The 14340-nt window shown below is 41.1% G+C and overlaps 1 protein-coding gene across 1 annotated transcript; it reads right to left on the bottom strand.

The window, feature by feature from the left end:
- Positions 1 to 13514: 13514 nt before the first annotated feature.
- LOC118000790 (serine/threonine/tyrosine-interacting protein-like) lies at positions 13515 to 14231 on the bottom strand. Its single transcript, XM_034990674.1, has one exon. The coding sequence runs from the start codon at positions 14229 to 14231 to the stop codon at positions 13677 to 13679; it is 555 nt and encodes a 184-aa protein (XP_034846565.1). The 3' UTR covers positions 13515 to 13676.
- Positions 14232 to 14340: the final 109 nt, after the last annotated feature.

Here is a 14340-nt window from a genome sequence, read left to right as displayed (position 1 = left end):
ATCAGAATAACGTCAGACCTATCCACAGAGACCTGGCAAGCCAGAAGGGCCTGGCAAGACATATTGAGGGTACTAAATGAGAAGAACATGCAACCAAGAATACTTTATCCAGCAAGGCTTTCCTTTAGAATGGATGGAGAGATGCAGACCTTCCACAACCGGCAGAAACTGAAAGAATATGTGACCACTAAGCCGGCCCTGCAAGAAATATTGAGGGGGGTTCTATAAAAGGAGAAAGACCCCAAGAGTGATATACAACAGCAATTTACAGGGACAATCTATAAAAACAACGTCTTCACAGGCAACATGATGACAATTAATTCATATCTTTCAATAATCACTCTCAACGTGAATGGCCTAAATGCTCCCATAAAACGGCACAGGGTTGCAGATTGGATAAAAAGACAGGACCCATCCATATGCTGCCTACGAGAGACTCATTTTGAACCTAAAGATACATCCAGACTGAAAGTGAAGGGATGGAGATCCATCTTCCATGCCAGTGGACCTCAAAAGAAAGCTGGGGTAGCAATTCTTATATCAGACAAATTAGATTTTAAACTAAAGTCTGTAATTAGAGACACAGAAGGACACTATATCCTTCTTAAAGGGTTTATCCAACAAGAAGATCTAACAGTTGTAAATATCTATGCCCCCAACATGGGAGCAGCCATCTACAGAAGCCAACTGTTAACCAAAATAAAGAGTCATATTGATAACAATACGTTAATTGTAGGAGACCTCAATACTCCACTCTCAGCAGTGGACAGATCATCTATGCAGAAAATCAACAAGGAAACAAGAGCTTTGAATGATACATTGGACCAGATGGACCTCATAGATATTTACAGAACATTCCACCCTAAAACAACAGAATACTCATTCTTCTCGAGTGCACATGGAACTTTCTCCAGAATAGACCACAGACTGGGTCACAAATCAGGTCTCAACGGATACCAAAAGATTGAGATTATTCCCTGCATATTCTCAGACCACAGTGCTTTAAAACTGGAACTCAATCACAAGAAAAAACTTGGCAGAAATTCAAACACTTGGAAGCTAAAGACCACTCTGCTCAAGAATGTTTGGGTCAACCAGGAAATCAGAGAAGAACTTAAACAATTCATGGAAATCAATGAGAACGAAAACACATCGGTCCAAAACCTATGGGATACTGCAAAGGCGGTCCTAAGGGGGAAATACATAGCCAGCCAAGCCTCACTCAAAAAAACAGAAAAATCCCGAATTCACCAACTAACTCTACACCTTAAAGAACTAGAGAAAAAGCAACAAATGATGCCTAAGCCATGCATTAGAAGAGAAATAATTAAAATTAAAGCAGAGATCAATGAATTAGAAACCAGAAACACAGTAGATCAGATCAACGAAACTAGAAGTTGGTTCTTTGAAAGAATTAATAAGATTGATAAACCACTGGCCAGACTTATCCAAAAGAAAAGAGAAAGGACCCAAATTAATAAAATTATGAAAGGGGAGAGATCATGACTAACACCAAGGAAATAGAAACAATTATTAGAAATTATTATCAACAACTATATGCCAATAAACTGAGCAATCTGGATGAAATGGAGGCCTTCCTGGGAAACCTATAAGCTGCCAAGACTGAAACAGGAAGAAATTGACAACCTGAATAGGCCAATAACCAGTAACGAGATTGAAGCAGTGATCAAAAACCTCCCAAAAAACAAGAGTCCAGGACCTGATGGATTCCCTGGGGAATTCTATCAAACATTCAAAGAAGAAATAATACCTATTCTACTGAAATTGTTTCAAAAAATAGAAACAGAAGGAAAACTTCCAAACTCATTCTATGAGGCCAGCATTACCTTAATCCCCAAACCAGGCAAAGACCCCATCAAAAAGGAGAATTTCAGACCAATATCCCTGATGAATATGGATTCCAAAATCCTCAACAAAATCCTAGCTAATAGGATCCAACAATACATTAAAAGGATCATCCACCACGACCAAGTGGGATTTACCCCTGGGATGCAAGGGTGGTTCAACATTCACAGATCAATCACTATGATAGAACACATTAATAAGAGGAGGGAGAAGAACCATATGGTCCTCTCAATTGATGCAGAAAAAGCATTTGACAAAATACAACATCCTTTCCTGATTAAAACTCTTCAGAGTATAGGGATAGAGGGAACATTCCTCAAGTTCATAAAATCCATCTATGAAAAACCCACAGCGAATATCATCCTCAATGGGGAAAAGCTGAGAGCCTTTCCCTGAAGATCAGGAACACGTCAAGGATGCCCACTCTTGCCACTATTGTTCAACATAGTACTAGAAGTCCTAGCAACAGCAATCAGACAGCAAAAAGAAATAAAAGGTATTCAAATTGGCAAAGAAGAAGTCAAACTCTCTTTTCACAGACGACATGATACTTCATGTGGAAAACCCAAAAGACTCCACCCCCAAATTACTAGAACTCACACAGCAATTCAGTAATGTGGCAGGATACAAAATCAATGCACAGAAATCAGTTGCTTTCTTATACACTAACAACGCAACTGTAGAAAGAGAAATTAGAGAAACGATTCCATTTACAATAGCACCAAAAACCATAAGGTACCTCGGAATAAACCTAACCAAAGAGGTAAAGGATCTATTCTCTAGGAAGTACAGAACACTCATGAAAGAAATTGAAGAAGACACAAAAAGATGGAAAAATATTCCATGCTCATGGATCAGAAGAATAAACATCGTTAAAATGTCTATGCTACCCAGAGCAATCTATACTTTCAATGCCATCCCGATTAAAATTCCAATGACATTTTTCAAAGTGCTGGAACAAACAATCCTAAAATTTGTAAGGCATCAGAAAAGACCCCGAATTGCCAAGGAAATGTTGAAAAAGAAAAACAAAGCTGGGGGCATCACGTTGCCCGATTTCAAGCTATATTACAAAGCTGTGATCACCAAGACAACATGGTACTGGCACAAAAACAGACATATAGACCAATGGAACAGAATAGAGAACCCAGATATGGACCCTCAGCTCTATGGTTAACTAATCTTCGACAAAGCAGGAAAGGATATCCAATGGGAAAAGGACAGTCTCTTCAACAAATGGTATTGGGAAAATTGGACAGCCACATGCAGAAGAATGAAACTGGACCACTTTCTTAGACCATACACAAAAATAAATTCAAAATGGATGAAAGACCTCAATGTGAGACAGGAATCCATCAAAATCCTTGAGGAGAACATAGGCAGTAACCTCTTTGACATCAGCCACAGCAACTTCTTTCAAGATACATCTCCAAAAGCTAGTGAAACAAAAGCACAAATGAACTTTTGGGACTTCATCAAGATAAAAAGCTTCTACACAGCAAAGGAAACAGTCAACAAAACAAAGAGGCAACCCACAGAATGGGAGAAGATATTTGCAAATGACACTACAGATAAAGGGCTGGTATCCAAGATCTGTAAAGAACTTCTCAAACTCAACACCCAAGAAACAAATAATCAAGTCAAAAAGTGGGCAGAAGATATGAAAAGACACTTCTCTGAAGAAGACATACGAATGGCTAACAGACACATGAAAAAATGTTCATCATCATTAGCCATCAGGGAAATTCAAATCAAAACCACATTGAGATACCACCTTACACCAGTTAGAATGGCAAAAATGGACAGGGAAAGAAACGACAAATGTTGGAGAGGGTGTGGAGAAAGGGGAACCCTCTTACACTGTTGGTGGGAAAGCAAGTTGGTACAGCCACTTTGGAAAACAGTGTGGAGGTTCCTCAAAAATTTAAAAATAGAGCTACCCTATGACTCAGTAATTGCACTACTGGGTATTTACCCCAAAGACACAGATGTAGTGGAAAGACGGGCCATATGCACCCCAATGTTCATAGCAGCAATGTCCGCAATAGCCAAACCGTGGAAAGAGCCGAGATGCACTTCAACAGATGAATGGATAAAGAAGATGTGGTCCATATATACAGTGGAATATTACTCAGCCATCAGAAAGGATGAATACCCAACTTTTACATCAACATGGATGGGACTGGAGGAGATTATGCTAAGTGAAATAAGTCAAGCAGAGAAAGTCAATTATATGGTTTCACTTATTTGTGGAACATATGGAATAGCATGGACGACACTAGGAGAAGGAAGGGAAAAATGAGGGGGTGGGGAATTGGAGGGAGAGATGAACCACGAGAGACTATGGACTCCGAGAAACAAACTGAGTGTTTTAGAGGGGAGGGGGGAGGGGGGATTGGTTAGCCTGGTGATGGGTATTAAAGAGGACACGTACTGCATGGAGCACTGGGTGTTATATAAAAACAATGAATCGTGGATCACCACATCAAAAACTACTGATGTATTGTATGGTGACTAACATAACATAATAAAATTAAAAACAAAACAAAACTTTGACTTTAAAATAAAAAAATAGATGTCACAAATTGGCTGAAACAACAAACTTAAAATTTAAAAAGCGGGGGGAAATTAGAGGGGGAGATGAACCATGAAAGACTATGGACTCTGAGAAACAAACTGAGGGTTCTAGAGGGGAAGGAGGTGGGGGGATGGGTTAGCCTGGTGATGGGTATTGAGGAGGGCACGTATTGAATGGAGCACTGGATGTTATACGCAAACAATGAATCATGGAACACTATATCAAAAACTAATGATGAAATGTGTGGCGATTAACGTAACATAATAAAAAAAAAGCAGTGGATGTGTCTTGCGTGTTTTATATTTTATATCTTGGATTTAGCACAGACTCATTTGTGGGAGCTGCCTTTATCCTCCATGTAGGTGCGATGTAAGTATGTGTAAGTGTGGGTATGTATAGCTGAACATGTATTTAAATGGAGGGGGCCTTAGAAAACTCCTTTTGTGTTAACTACTCTAATGTACACAAATGTTTTTCTATCACTTATAAATACACAGGGTGAACACTGAATATGCAGAGGGTAGTTGATCCTAGTTGATTAACATACAGGAGGTTAAAAAACAAGGTCATCTTGTAAAGTAATTATGAATAACTTTTTTAAAAATTAGGAATAACTTTTTAACTAATTAAAATTGTTCCATTATCTCTTTATTCTACTCTTAAGTTCTGTTTGTATGGAAATTAGATACTTAGAATGGAAATAAAAATGAAAAAATTATCTCCTTCGGACCATACCCTGTTCCCTTCCGAAATTATTCTATTGTAAAAGTAAGCCCCCTGGATACTCAGATTTGTGGCAGTTTGTGCTGGACAGGGAGCTTCCTTAGAATGGGCCACCCTGTCACCTTTCCCCTAGTCACCATTGGTCCCTCAGCCCAGGTGCCCTGAGCTCTTTTTCTCTGTGTTGGTCACTGATTAACTCTGGGAAGAGATACACTGGAGAGCGGGGGAGCTCTCGGGTTCATGGGGGAGTGGCTGAGGATTGCTCTGAGTTAGAGACACCTTTTTCTCACCAAGGATGTGACAATCGCTCTCCTAGACTTTTCCCAGATGCCTGTTTCCATTCGGTTTAATTCAACACAGTTCCGGGAGGCTAGAGATATTCTGGGCAGCAGATAATGACCTTATCTCGGCTCCCATCAGGTCTGGATCGTCTCTCCGAGGGCTGTGATACTCAATCCTAATGGCCTCGTGCTGGTTCTTTCTAGGCTCCTTTCTTGTCTCCCCTAGATAGTTGTCTGGGGGCTGCATCAGTACCTGGTGGCCCCAGCCTCCTCACCACCCCACATCACCCCATGCATCTTACTTAAAAGACTTCTGCTCCCTCTCTCTAGCCCCTGGAACTGCAGAATCACCTGATCCCAGTGGTTTCTCAGCTCCTAATCACCATAACTAAACAACCAAGCTGCCTCTTTGGCAGTTGTTTTGATCCTTATCTTTTAACACTGCAAGCTTTTTTTTTATTTCTTTGACCTGTCTTATCTTATCTCCTGCCCCTCTCACCCACCCCTCTCATTTTATTTACCATGACTTATAAATGAGGAGCTCTGACCCACAACAATCCTCAGAGCAGTGTCTTCCTATGTTCTTTCTTTGGAGAGAGAAGTCATTCTGGCTTCAACTAGTATTTCTCAGGCAGCCAAATGTAATTCACAGGTGAGCAAAAACAACTTTTTTCTTTTTATGGGAGCCAGTTCAAGCCACAGAATAATGGTTAGATTAAAAAAAAGTTTCATTAAGTCCTACGGCATATATATATACACACACACACATACATATATTCTTATTCTTACACTGTAAAGGACTATATCAATTGGATTAATATCGTCCATAAGGAAGTCGAAAGCGTTCTAGTCATTAAATGTTACTAAGTAACAAGAATTCAACTGAGTAAATTTAAACATCGGATTGGCTTCATTTGATGATTCTTGAATCTGGCAGCATTTCATCTCTTAAAAAAGTCCCATTGAGTTTTAGAAAAGGGAAGGTTTTTGGAGGCAGAGAGGGAGTGAAAAAAGAAATTATTTATCGTACAATGCATTATTTTAGGCAAGGTGGCTCTCCTAAGGGGAGTTTAAGGATTAATTCCTAGTGCAGGCCCTGGGGAAATTCTAGGTTGGCTAATTAAAGTTCACATTTCGGGGAGAAGCTGAAGCTGCAATGAGGTTAGGTATTAAGTCTTGGTGGGGTTTAGAGTAAGTGACTCCATTTTGGGCCTGTTGTCTTCTTTTTAACAATATTAATATCTAGGCATATATATTTAGTAGCAACACAGAGGCAGATTTCTCATCTTTTATCATACAGAACACACTATAACGCTGACTCAGGTCCCACAGGTGAAGGGCTCAGTCCCCAAAACTGCCCTCTCCCACCTTGAGGTGCCAATTCTAAGCCCAGGTTCTCACCTGTGCTTCTGACTGCCTGGCTATGGAAAGGAGCATCCAAGGACCCCCACCTTCAGTTTGGTTAATTTGCTATAGGGGATCACAGACCTCAGAAACATTTTATTTTATTTTATTTTTAGATTTTATTTATTTGCGAGAGAGTGAGCGCGCTAGAGAGCATGAGCAGGGGGAGGAGCAGAGGAGGGGAGAGAAGCAGACTCCCCAGTGAGCAAGGAGCCTGATGCAGGGCTTGATCCCTGGACTTTAGGATCATGACCTGAGGCAAGGGCAGACACTTAACCAACTGAGCCACCCAGATGCCCCAGAAACATTTTACCTACTGGAATACCAGTGTTAAAAAACAAAAATCGACTGGGTAAATTTGAAGATCTGATTGGCTTTATTAAATGATTCATGAATCTGGCAAGCAGAGGGGTGCTCCCCTGAGCTCAAAAAGAGGTTTTTAAAGGCAGAGAAAGGGCATTAAAAAAAAAAAAAGGAAGAAGAAGAAAGGAATTTATTAGAAAGGAATGCATTGTTTAGGCAAGGTTGCCCTCTTTAGGGGAGTAGTAGGGGCCTATCAGCAAATGTTCTAGAACTGACCAAAAAATTCAATGTTGACTGGTGAAAGGTTATATCCGTTGGGGGTATTGCAACTGCAGTTAGGTTAGATATTAAGTCTTGGTTTACTGACTTGGGGCCTTAATCTAAGTGATGCCATTTTGGTCCTGTGGTTTTCCAACAATCCCCTCCTTTTGATCAGACTTTCAGCTTAACTGAGAGACGTGATCAAAATTTAAGGCATGAATTCCACTCTCAGCTACTGCTCTGATGTCCTTGAAACTTACACGCTGATCGATCCCTTGTGTAGCTTTCACTGGTCATGACTTTTTCCCTTTGTCTATGGATATTTACAGGTTATGAATTCAGGTTTATATTCTTTAAGTCAGTCATCCTTGGTTCCTTTTCTGATCTGATGCATTTAAAGCTTTTGAAAGAATATAATGCACCAGGGAGGTTATTCTGATTACTATAAGCAGAATAATTCCCAATGTTTGGAGTGCACTTTGAAGCTGCGGTCCCTGATGCAGGGGCGTTGAGCTCAGTAGTCAAAGAATTCCTGAGACATTTTCGCTACAAAAAGGTGCTTTTAGTAAAGCAAGGTAACAGGACCCATGGGCAGGAAGAGCTGTACTTTTGGTCATGACATGTGATTTTGATTATATATTTTGGAGTTGGGGGGGTGGTAGAGATAACAGAAGTCTCTAAAGGGATTTCTATATGTTATGTTAAAGAAGACTTAGAGGATCTGGAGGTCTGGCTGTTGTCAAGCTAAGGATGCTTTTAGTCTCTGGCAAAGCGTTAATATTAAGGCAGCTGTGAGTTTCTTGAGGAATGTCACACTCTGCATGTCTCAGGTATTTATCAATGGGCTGCAGGTTGTAAGGAAATTTAATTTTATCTACATTTCCCCTGCCTTTGTTCTCTTCATCAGTCCCCAAGACCCAATCTAATCAAAATCAAATAAAAAAGAAAGACCCCATGGAAGGAGTCACCTTTTTAGGCCAAATGGCTTATTTTGTGATCTTATGTAATTGAGTTTTAATCTTCCCCAGAAGTGTTAATCTGGGGACTGCAGTTGGGGCCAACAGATAATTGAGGGCTATTCTAATATCAAGAACAACTTTGGCCAGAGCGTCTAAGGATCTTGGTTGGGTAGCTATTGCTTTTGCAATGGATTCTGCAACAATTTCATGAATTAAGGAGAAGTTCCTGATCACAGCCTCATTTATATTTATCCCTTGCCCAGGAAGTAGGAACCTGCCAAAAGGAGTGAATCGTGAATCGTGAAAGCCTCCTGGTAGACCTTTTCTAACTTGATTATGCATATTCAGGGGAGTCTATGAGATGTAGGGGCTCAGATTTCAGCTTCCTAGGCTGAAATAAAAGGTGGCTCTAAATTCCAGAGGTTACCCATCTTAGCAGTGGCCTGGGAGATAAAGATGAGGATGTTGTCTTTCCAGGCCAATGCCAGAGTGAAGGAAGGGAAAAGAAGAAAGAGTTTCATGTTCAGTTAAAGTAGAAAGTCTTTTTTTTTTTTTAAGATTATTTATTTATTTATTTGACAGAGAGGGGCACAGGGAGACAGGGAACACAAGCAGGGGGAGGGGCAGAGGGAGAGGGAGAAGCAGGCCCCCCCGTCGAGCAGGGAGCCCAATATGAGGCTTGACCCCAGGACCCTGGGATCCTGACCTGAGCCGAAGGCAGACGCTTAATGACTGAGCCACCCAGGTGCCCCTAAAGTAGAAAGTCTTGATCTGGCCTCTTGGCGGAAGCAGTCTACCTCAATGTCAGCTACTTGTCTTCCCTGTCAGCTTGATTCAGAGGTCTCCAGTGTCTGCACAGGACCAGGTGTCAGGTGGAGTCTTCTTTATCTGTGTGATATGTACCCAAGGCTGAATACATTCTAGTTTTGCAGCAGTGTTAGTGGTCAGGAACACTTGGTAAGTTTCTTCCCAGTGGTGCTCGAGGTCTTCCTCTGATGATGTGTTCAGAGTACTTGGTCACCAGGCCCTAAACTGTGATGAACAAGATCCTTTGAATTGGGACCCAGGAAGGCTTCCTTCACCTGTTGATGACAGGCTTGAGCATAAGGCATTAGAGATTTACAGTAGTGATCATAGTAGCACAAGATAAGGCATCAGCAGGAGGTTATATATTGATAGAATTCCAAGTCCGGAAGGTTTTCATTAAGGCTCATATGATTCAGTGAAGTGGGTGCCTTGATCACTGGAGATTATAGAAGGTATACTTCAAGGGGGGATCACATTTTTTAGCAGGTCCCCTCCCACTGTGAGAGCATCAGTCTTGTGGTAGGGAAAGGCTTCAACCCATCTGGAAAACATGCATACAATAAAGGATGTATTGATAACCCACACTAAGTGGCAACTGAATGAAGTCTAGCTGCAGGTGTTCTACAGGAAGGAGGTTTGAGGACACTGGAGACAAAATCAGTTTTTCAGGATTACATGTCGGACGAGTTAGATGTTATTGGCAGACTATTTTTTTTTTTTTGCAATTTCATAGAAGTTTCTCCACTAATGTCTATAATTCAAGTTATCTCAAATGCATTACAGTGGGTGAAGGACTGCTAAAATCAGAAAATGGGGTTTGTCAAGGAGCTGGGAAAAACCAAGCAGCCATCTTGGGTTTCCCATAGTCCCAACTATTCATTTAACTTAGAGCCATTATTTACCCATCTCAATTTCTCTGATTCAGGAGCAGACTGTTGCCCTGTTATAGGGACATCAGGAAATGTCCAAGCCTGGCAATGAGGAGCCATTTTTGCAGAAGCAGAATGGACCTCATCCAGGTGTGTTACAATCATTATAGTTCTGTTGCCTCTGCCTTTGCATGGAAGCCAGCTGGATCACATATTCAAAGTTCTTTCCAAAGATTCCTTTTTCACAAAACTTCTACAACTTTCTTTTTTACACTCAGATTTTGTCCTGAGTTTTCCCTCTTTAAATAACTGGCCTCACTTTAGGACAAAATTACTTTGTTTTTCCTCAAAAATGTATCTCTATTCCTCATACTTTTTTCTTACCAAAAACATGCATCTTACTTTCTTTGCATATAAAGTTATTTTGCCTTATTCTTTCTAGTGGTCTAATAAATTGTTACATTTATTAAAATTTTTAAGTCTTAGGGGCGCCTGGGTGGCTCAGTTGGTTGGGCGACTGCCTTCGGCTCAGGTCATGATCCTGGAGTCCCGGGATCGAGTCCCACATCAGGCTCCCTGCTCAGCGGGGTGTCTGCTTCTCCCTCTGACCCTCTTCCCTCTTGTGCTGTCTCTCATTCTCTCTCTCAAATAAATAAATAAATAAAATCTTTAAAAAAAAATTTTTTTTAAGTCTTAGCAATCTCAATTTCTAGTGAAAATTAAGTAGTAAGTGAACTCTCTTTTACCACAATCCTTTAGATTTGCAAATTTATGAATGTATCTCATATTTAGAAGCATATGCGTTTTTAAATTTTCCAGTGTAGCATGAACAGTTCCAGATATCTTTTAGTTTCTTTGTAATTAGAAGCCAAAAATAGATAAACCTATGTTTAGTAATCAATGTTTTAGTATTTTGTTTTGTTACAGGATTTTTTTCTGTCAGTGCCTGTGGTTCTTAGTCACACCACTTCAAAGAATGAAGAGGTAGACCAGACAGAGTGGTGGGCAGCAAAGCAAGATTTATTGAGTGATAGCAAAGTGATAGCACAAAGCTCCCAAGGAGGGAGGGGACCCGAGAGGGTGGAGAGGGTCGCCAGCAGAGTTTCTAATCTAGGGGTTTTTATGGGTTTGTTGGTGGGCTGTTTTAATCTGATTAACCCTCCCTGCACCAATCAGGTTTTTGTCACATGGGAAAGGGTGGAGGGCTCCTTCTAGGGTGGTGTAAAGTCCTTTGAAGGGCGGTATCCTCTTAGGGCTGGCGGGGGGCGTGGGGGGGAATGCTTGTCCCTGCCTGCCTTCCAACTATCCTTCATCAGTTTCACCTGGAAGTGATCTAGATATTTAACAGATTTAACTTAACTCATTTAACCTAACTCAGCAAGACTTTAAGGTTTTAGGTTACCAATAAGATTTGGGAAAACAATTTAAAAGCTTACCTAAAATTTTTTATTTATGTCTATTTAATTTACTTGTTATTAACAGTTATGCTTAGATTACTCAAAAACTTGGTGAGACCTCAAAGTCAGTTGTTCTTCCAAGCCATTTTTCTTTTATATAGTCTGTAACAGAGATAACATTGACTTATGACTTTACGTAAACGCTGGTAGAATAAAAGTTTCAGTTTTATTGCTGATACCTCTAAAGACATGTCTATTTTAATTAAATGAACAATCTTAAACAAGCTTTCATATTAAATGTTTTTCCCAGATCACATGAACTTGAAAAAAACATTTGGGTTAGTTTCTTTTTGATAGGTTTAGAATGGTCAGTCCTTACTAGCATTTGTCTTTAACTAAATAGAGCTCTTTTGAAAATTAATTTTAGCAATACCATCCAGAGGTAAAATAATAACTCACATTTATAACATACCCACAAACACATGGATGCAAGGACTTTATCGTTACAAATATTTGGGAAGATTTTTAAGATTTGTACTTGTCCCTGGAATTAATCTTAAGAAAGCTGTGCTAGAGTCTGGGCACAAGAGCCCTTTAGCAGTTTATTTTTTAAGATTTTAAAATTTATTTGTCAGAGAGAGAGAGCACAAGCAGGGGGAGTGGCAGGCAGAGGGAGAAGCAGGCTCCATCCCAGGACCTTGGGATCATGACCTGAGCCGAAGGCAGTTGCTTAACCGACTGAGCCACCCAGGTGCCCCCTAAATAAGAGGCATTTTATGGAAACAAAAGAAAAACAATGGTTGATAGTGAGATCAAATTATAAACCAATTTCTTAGTTTTAAGGGTAGCGAGTTTGCTCCTGGGTGAGTCAGAACTGCGCCAGGTTAAGTCGTCACACAAAGAAAGGTTTATTTGCTGCAAATACGGAGATCACGGGATGGCTTCCAAATCAGTGACTCTCTGAGCAAAGGTGAATGGATTCTCTTTATTTAGGGTTAAGATGAATACTTATAGAGGGGCGCCTGGGTGGCTCAGTCTTTGGGCGTCTGCCTTCGGCTCAGGTCATGATCCCGTGAGTGGTTCTCGTGCATTGACCTCCTTTGGATCAGCGGGATCAACTGGATCACCTGGGTTAGCTGGAATGACTGAGGAGATAAAGTATCCAAAGTCCTATGGCAAGCTAGTGGCAGTCCTGGGGCAATTCCTTAAATGACATGTTAGGTCTTTTGTGTACCAGGCACTGTGCTAGGTGCTAGGGACATAGAGAAGTGTGAGAGGCAGTGCCTACCCCACTCAGTCTTTGTTCTCCCCTCCTTTCCCCTGTTTCTCATTTGTTCCACTTGGGCGGGGCACGATTTCCTGCTGAGTTCCTTTTGGGGCCTGCTACCTGGGGTGCTGTCAGTGAGTGGTCCGGATACTGTGGGTCTCCTTCCAACTCCAGGCAGTGGGATGTCACATTTTCTCTCTAAAGAGGCAATCCTCTCCATCCTTGCAGTCTGGTGGTATTAATCAAGGCTTCTCTCCACATAAAAGATTTGTTGGGGCCAAGGACAGGACACTCCAAAATGTGCCGCTTTGGCATACTGATTATTTTAAATTAAAGTTACTTAAGAAACAGCCAATGCAAAAAGAACACTGACTTTTCTGGGCACCTGGGTGGCTCTGTCTGTTAAGCATCTGCCTTTGGCTCAGGTCATGATCCCGGGGTCCTGGGATCGAGTCCCGCATCAGGCTCCCTGCTCAGCAGAGAGTCTGCTTCTCTCTCTCCCTCTGCCCCTCCTCTCTGCTCGTGTTCTCTCTCTCTCTCTCTTTCTCAAATAAAAATCTTAAGGGATGCCTGAGTGGCTTGGTTGGTTAAGCGTCTGCCTTTGGCTCAGGTCATGATCTCAGGGTTCTGGGATCGAGCCCACCTTGGGCTCCCTGCTCAGCAGGGAACCCACTGCTCCCTCTGCCTGCCACTCCCCCTGCTTGTGCTCTCTCTCTCTCTCTCTCACACTCTCACTCTATCTCAAATAAATAAAATCTTTAGAAAGATCTTAAAAAACAAGAACACTGACTTCTTATTGTTTATGTAAAACAATCTATCTATACCAGGAGGTAAAGAGATTCTTATCACCGGACATAGGAAATTTAGAGTCAAAAAGGCTATATAAACAACCCTTGTTACCTTTTATTAATTTACTACCCCAGCCCAAATTCTTTTTTTTTTTTTACATAGACGTAAGATTTTAATTATCCTCCTTTCTGACTACTTTAAACATGAGGAGGAGAGAAGTTACCTGAAGTTGATGAACAAATCCAGCATTAGGATTAATACAAAATCTTCTTTCTTGAACATAAGCAAATGCATCTCCGTACTTCATTCCAAATGTTTCCATAATGTATGCAATAACAGAGGCAGCACTCCTGGAGATTCCTGCATTTCCATGGACAAGAACTTTTCCTCCAGTTTGTAAGCTTCCATCAATAAATTCTTCAGTCATGGGAAAATAACGTATTATATTTTCAACTGGATTATCTGCAATATCCAAGACTAAATATCTAAATAATTGTTGAAAGTTTGGTTTAACAAAGTTTGCCTCAATATTTTGCCTTATGCATATTATATGGGTTATTCCATATTTCTGCAGTATAGGTAGCTTGCTTTTCGTAGCAGAAGAATATGGACCTGAAAACAATCCAGGTAAAATTTCCTGCATCTCTCGTCTCATAGGGTATGTCCATTCCTCGGCGTCGTCCTTGCACTGCGGGAGCGAGGGGAACTCCAGCTTCTCGTCCTCCATGGTCCCCCCCCGGGGCTGGTGGGTGGGGTGGGGTGGGAGTTACCCGGCCCGCCCGACCCTCGGGCTGCCAGTGGCAGAGAAAGGAAGGAGGGCGGGCAGCGGGCTTACA

The sequence above is a fragment of the Mirounga leonina genome, unplaced genomic scaffold (genome assembly GCF_011800145.1).
Source record: "Mirounga leonina isolate KUSES-001 unplaced genomic scaffold, KU_Mleo_1.0 Mir_53, whole genome shotgun sequence".
Lineage (NCBI taxonomy): Eukaryota > Metazoa > Chordata > Mammalia > Carnivora > Phocidae > Mirounga > Mirounga leonina.
This window is presented reverse-complemented; position numbering and strand designations above follow the sequence as displayed.

Bases quoted from the DNA above. Each gene is read 5' to 3' on its own strand.
- LOC118000790 (XM_034990674.1), bottom strand. From the start codon at position 14,231: ATGGAGGACGAGAAGCTGGAGTTCCCCTCGCTCCCGCAGTGCAAGGAC.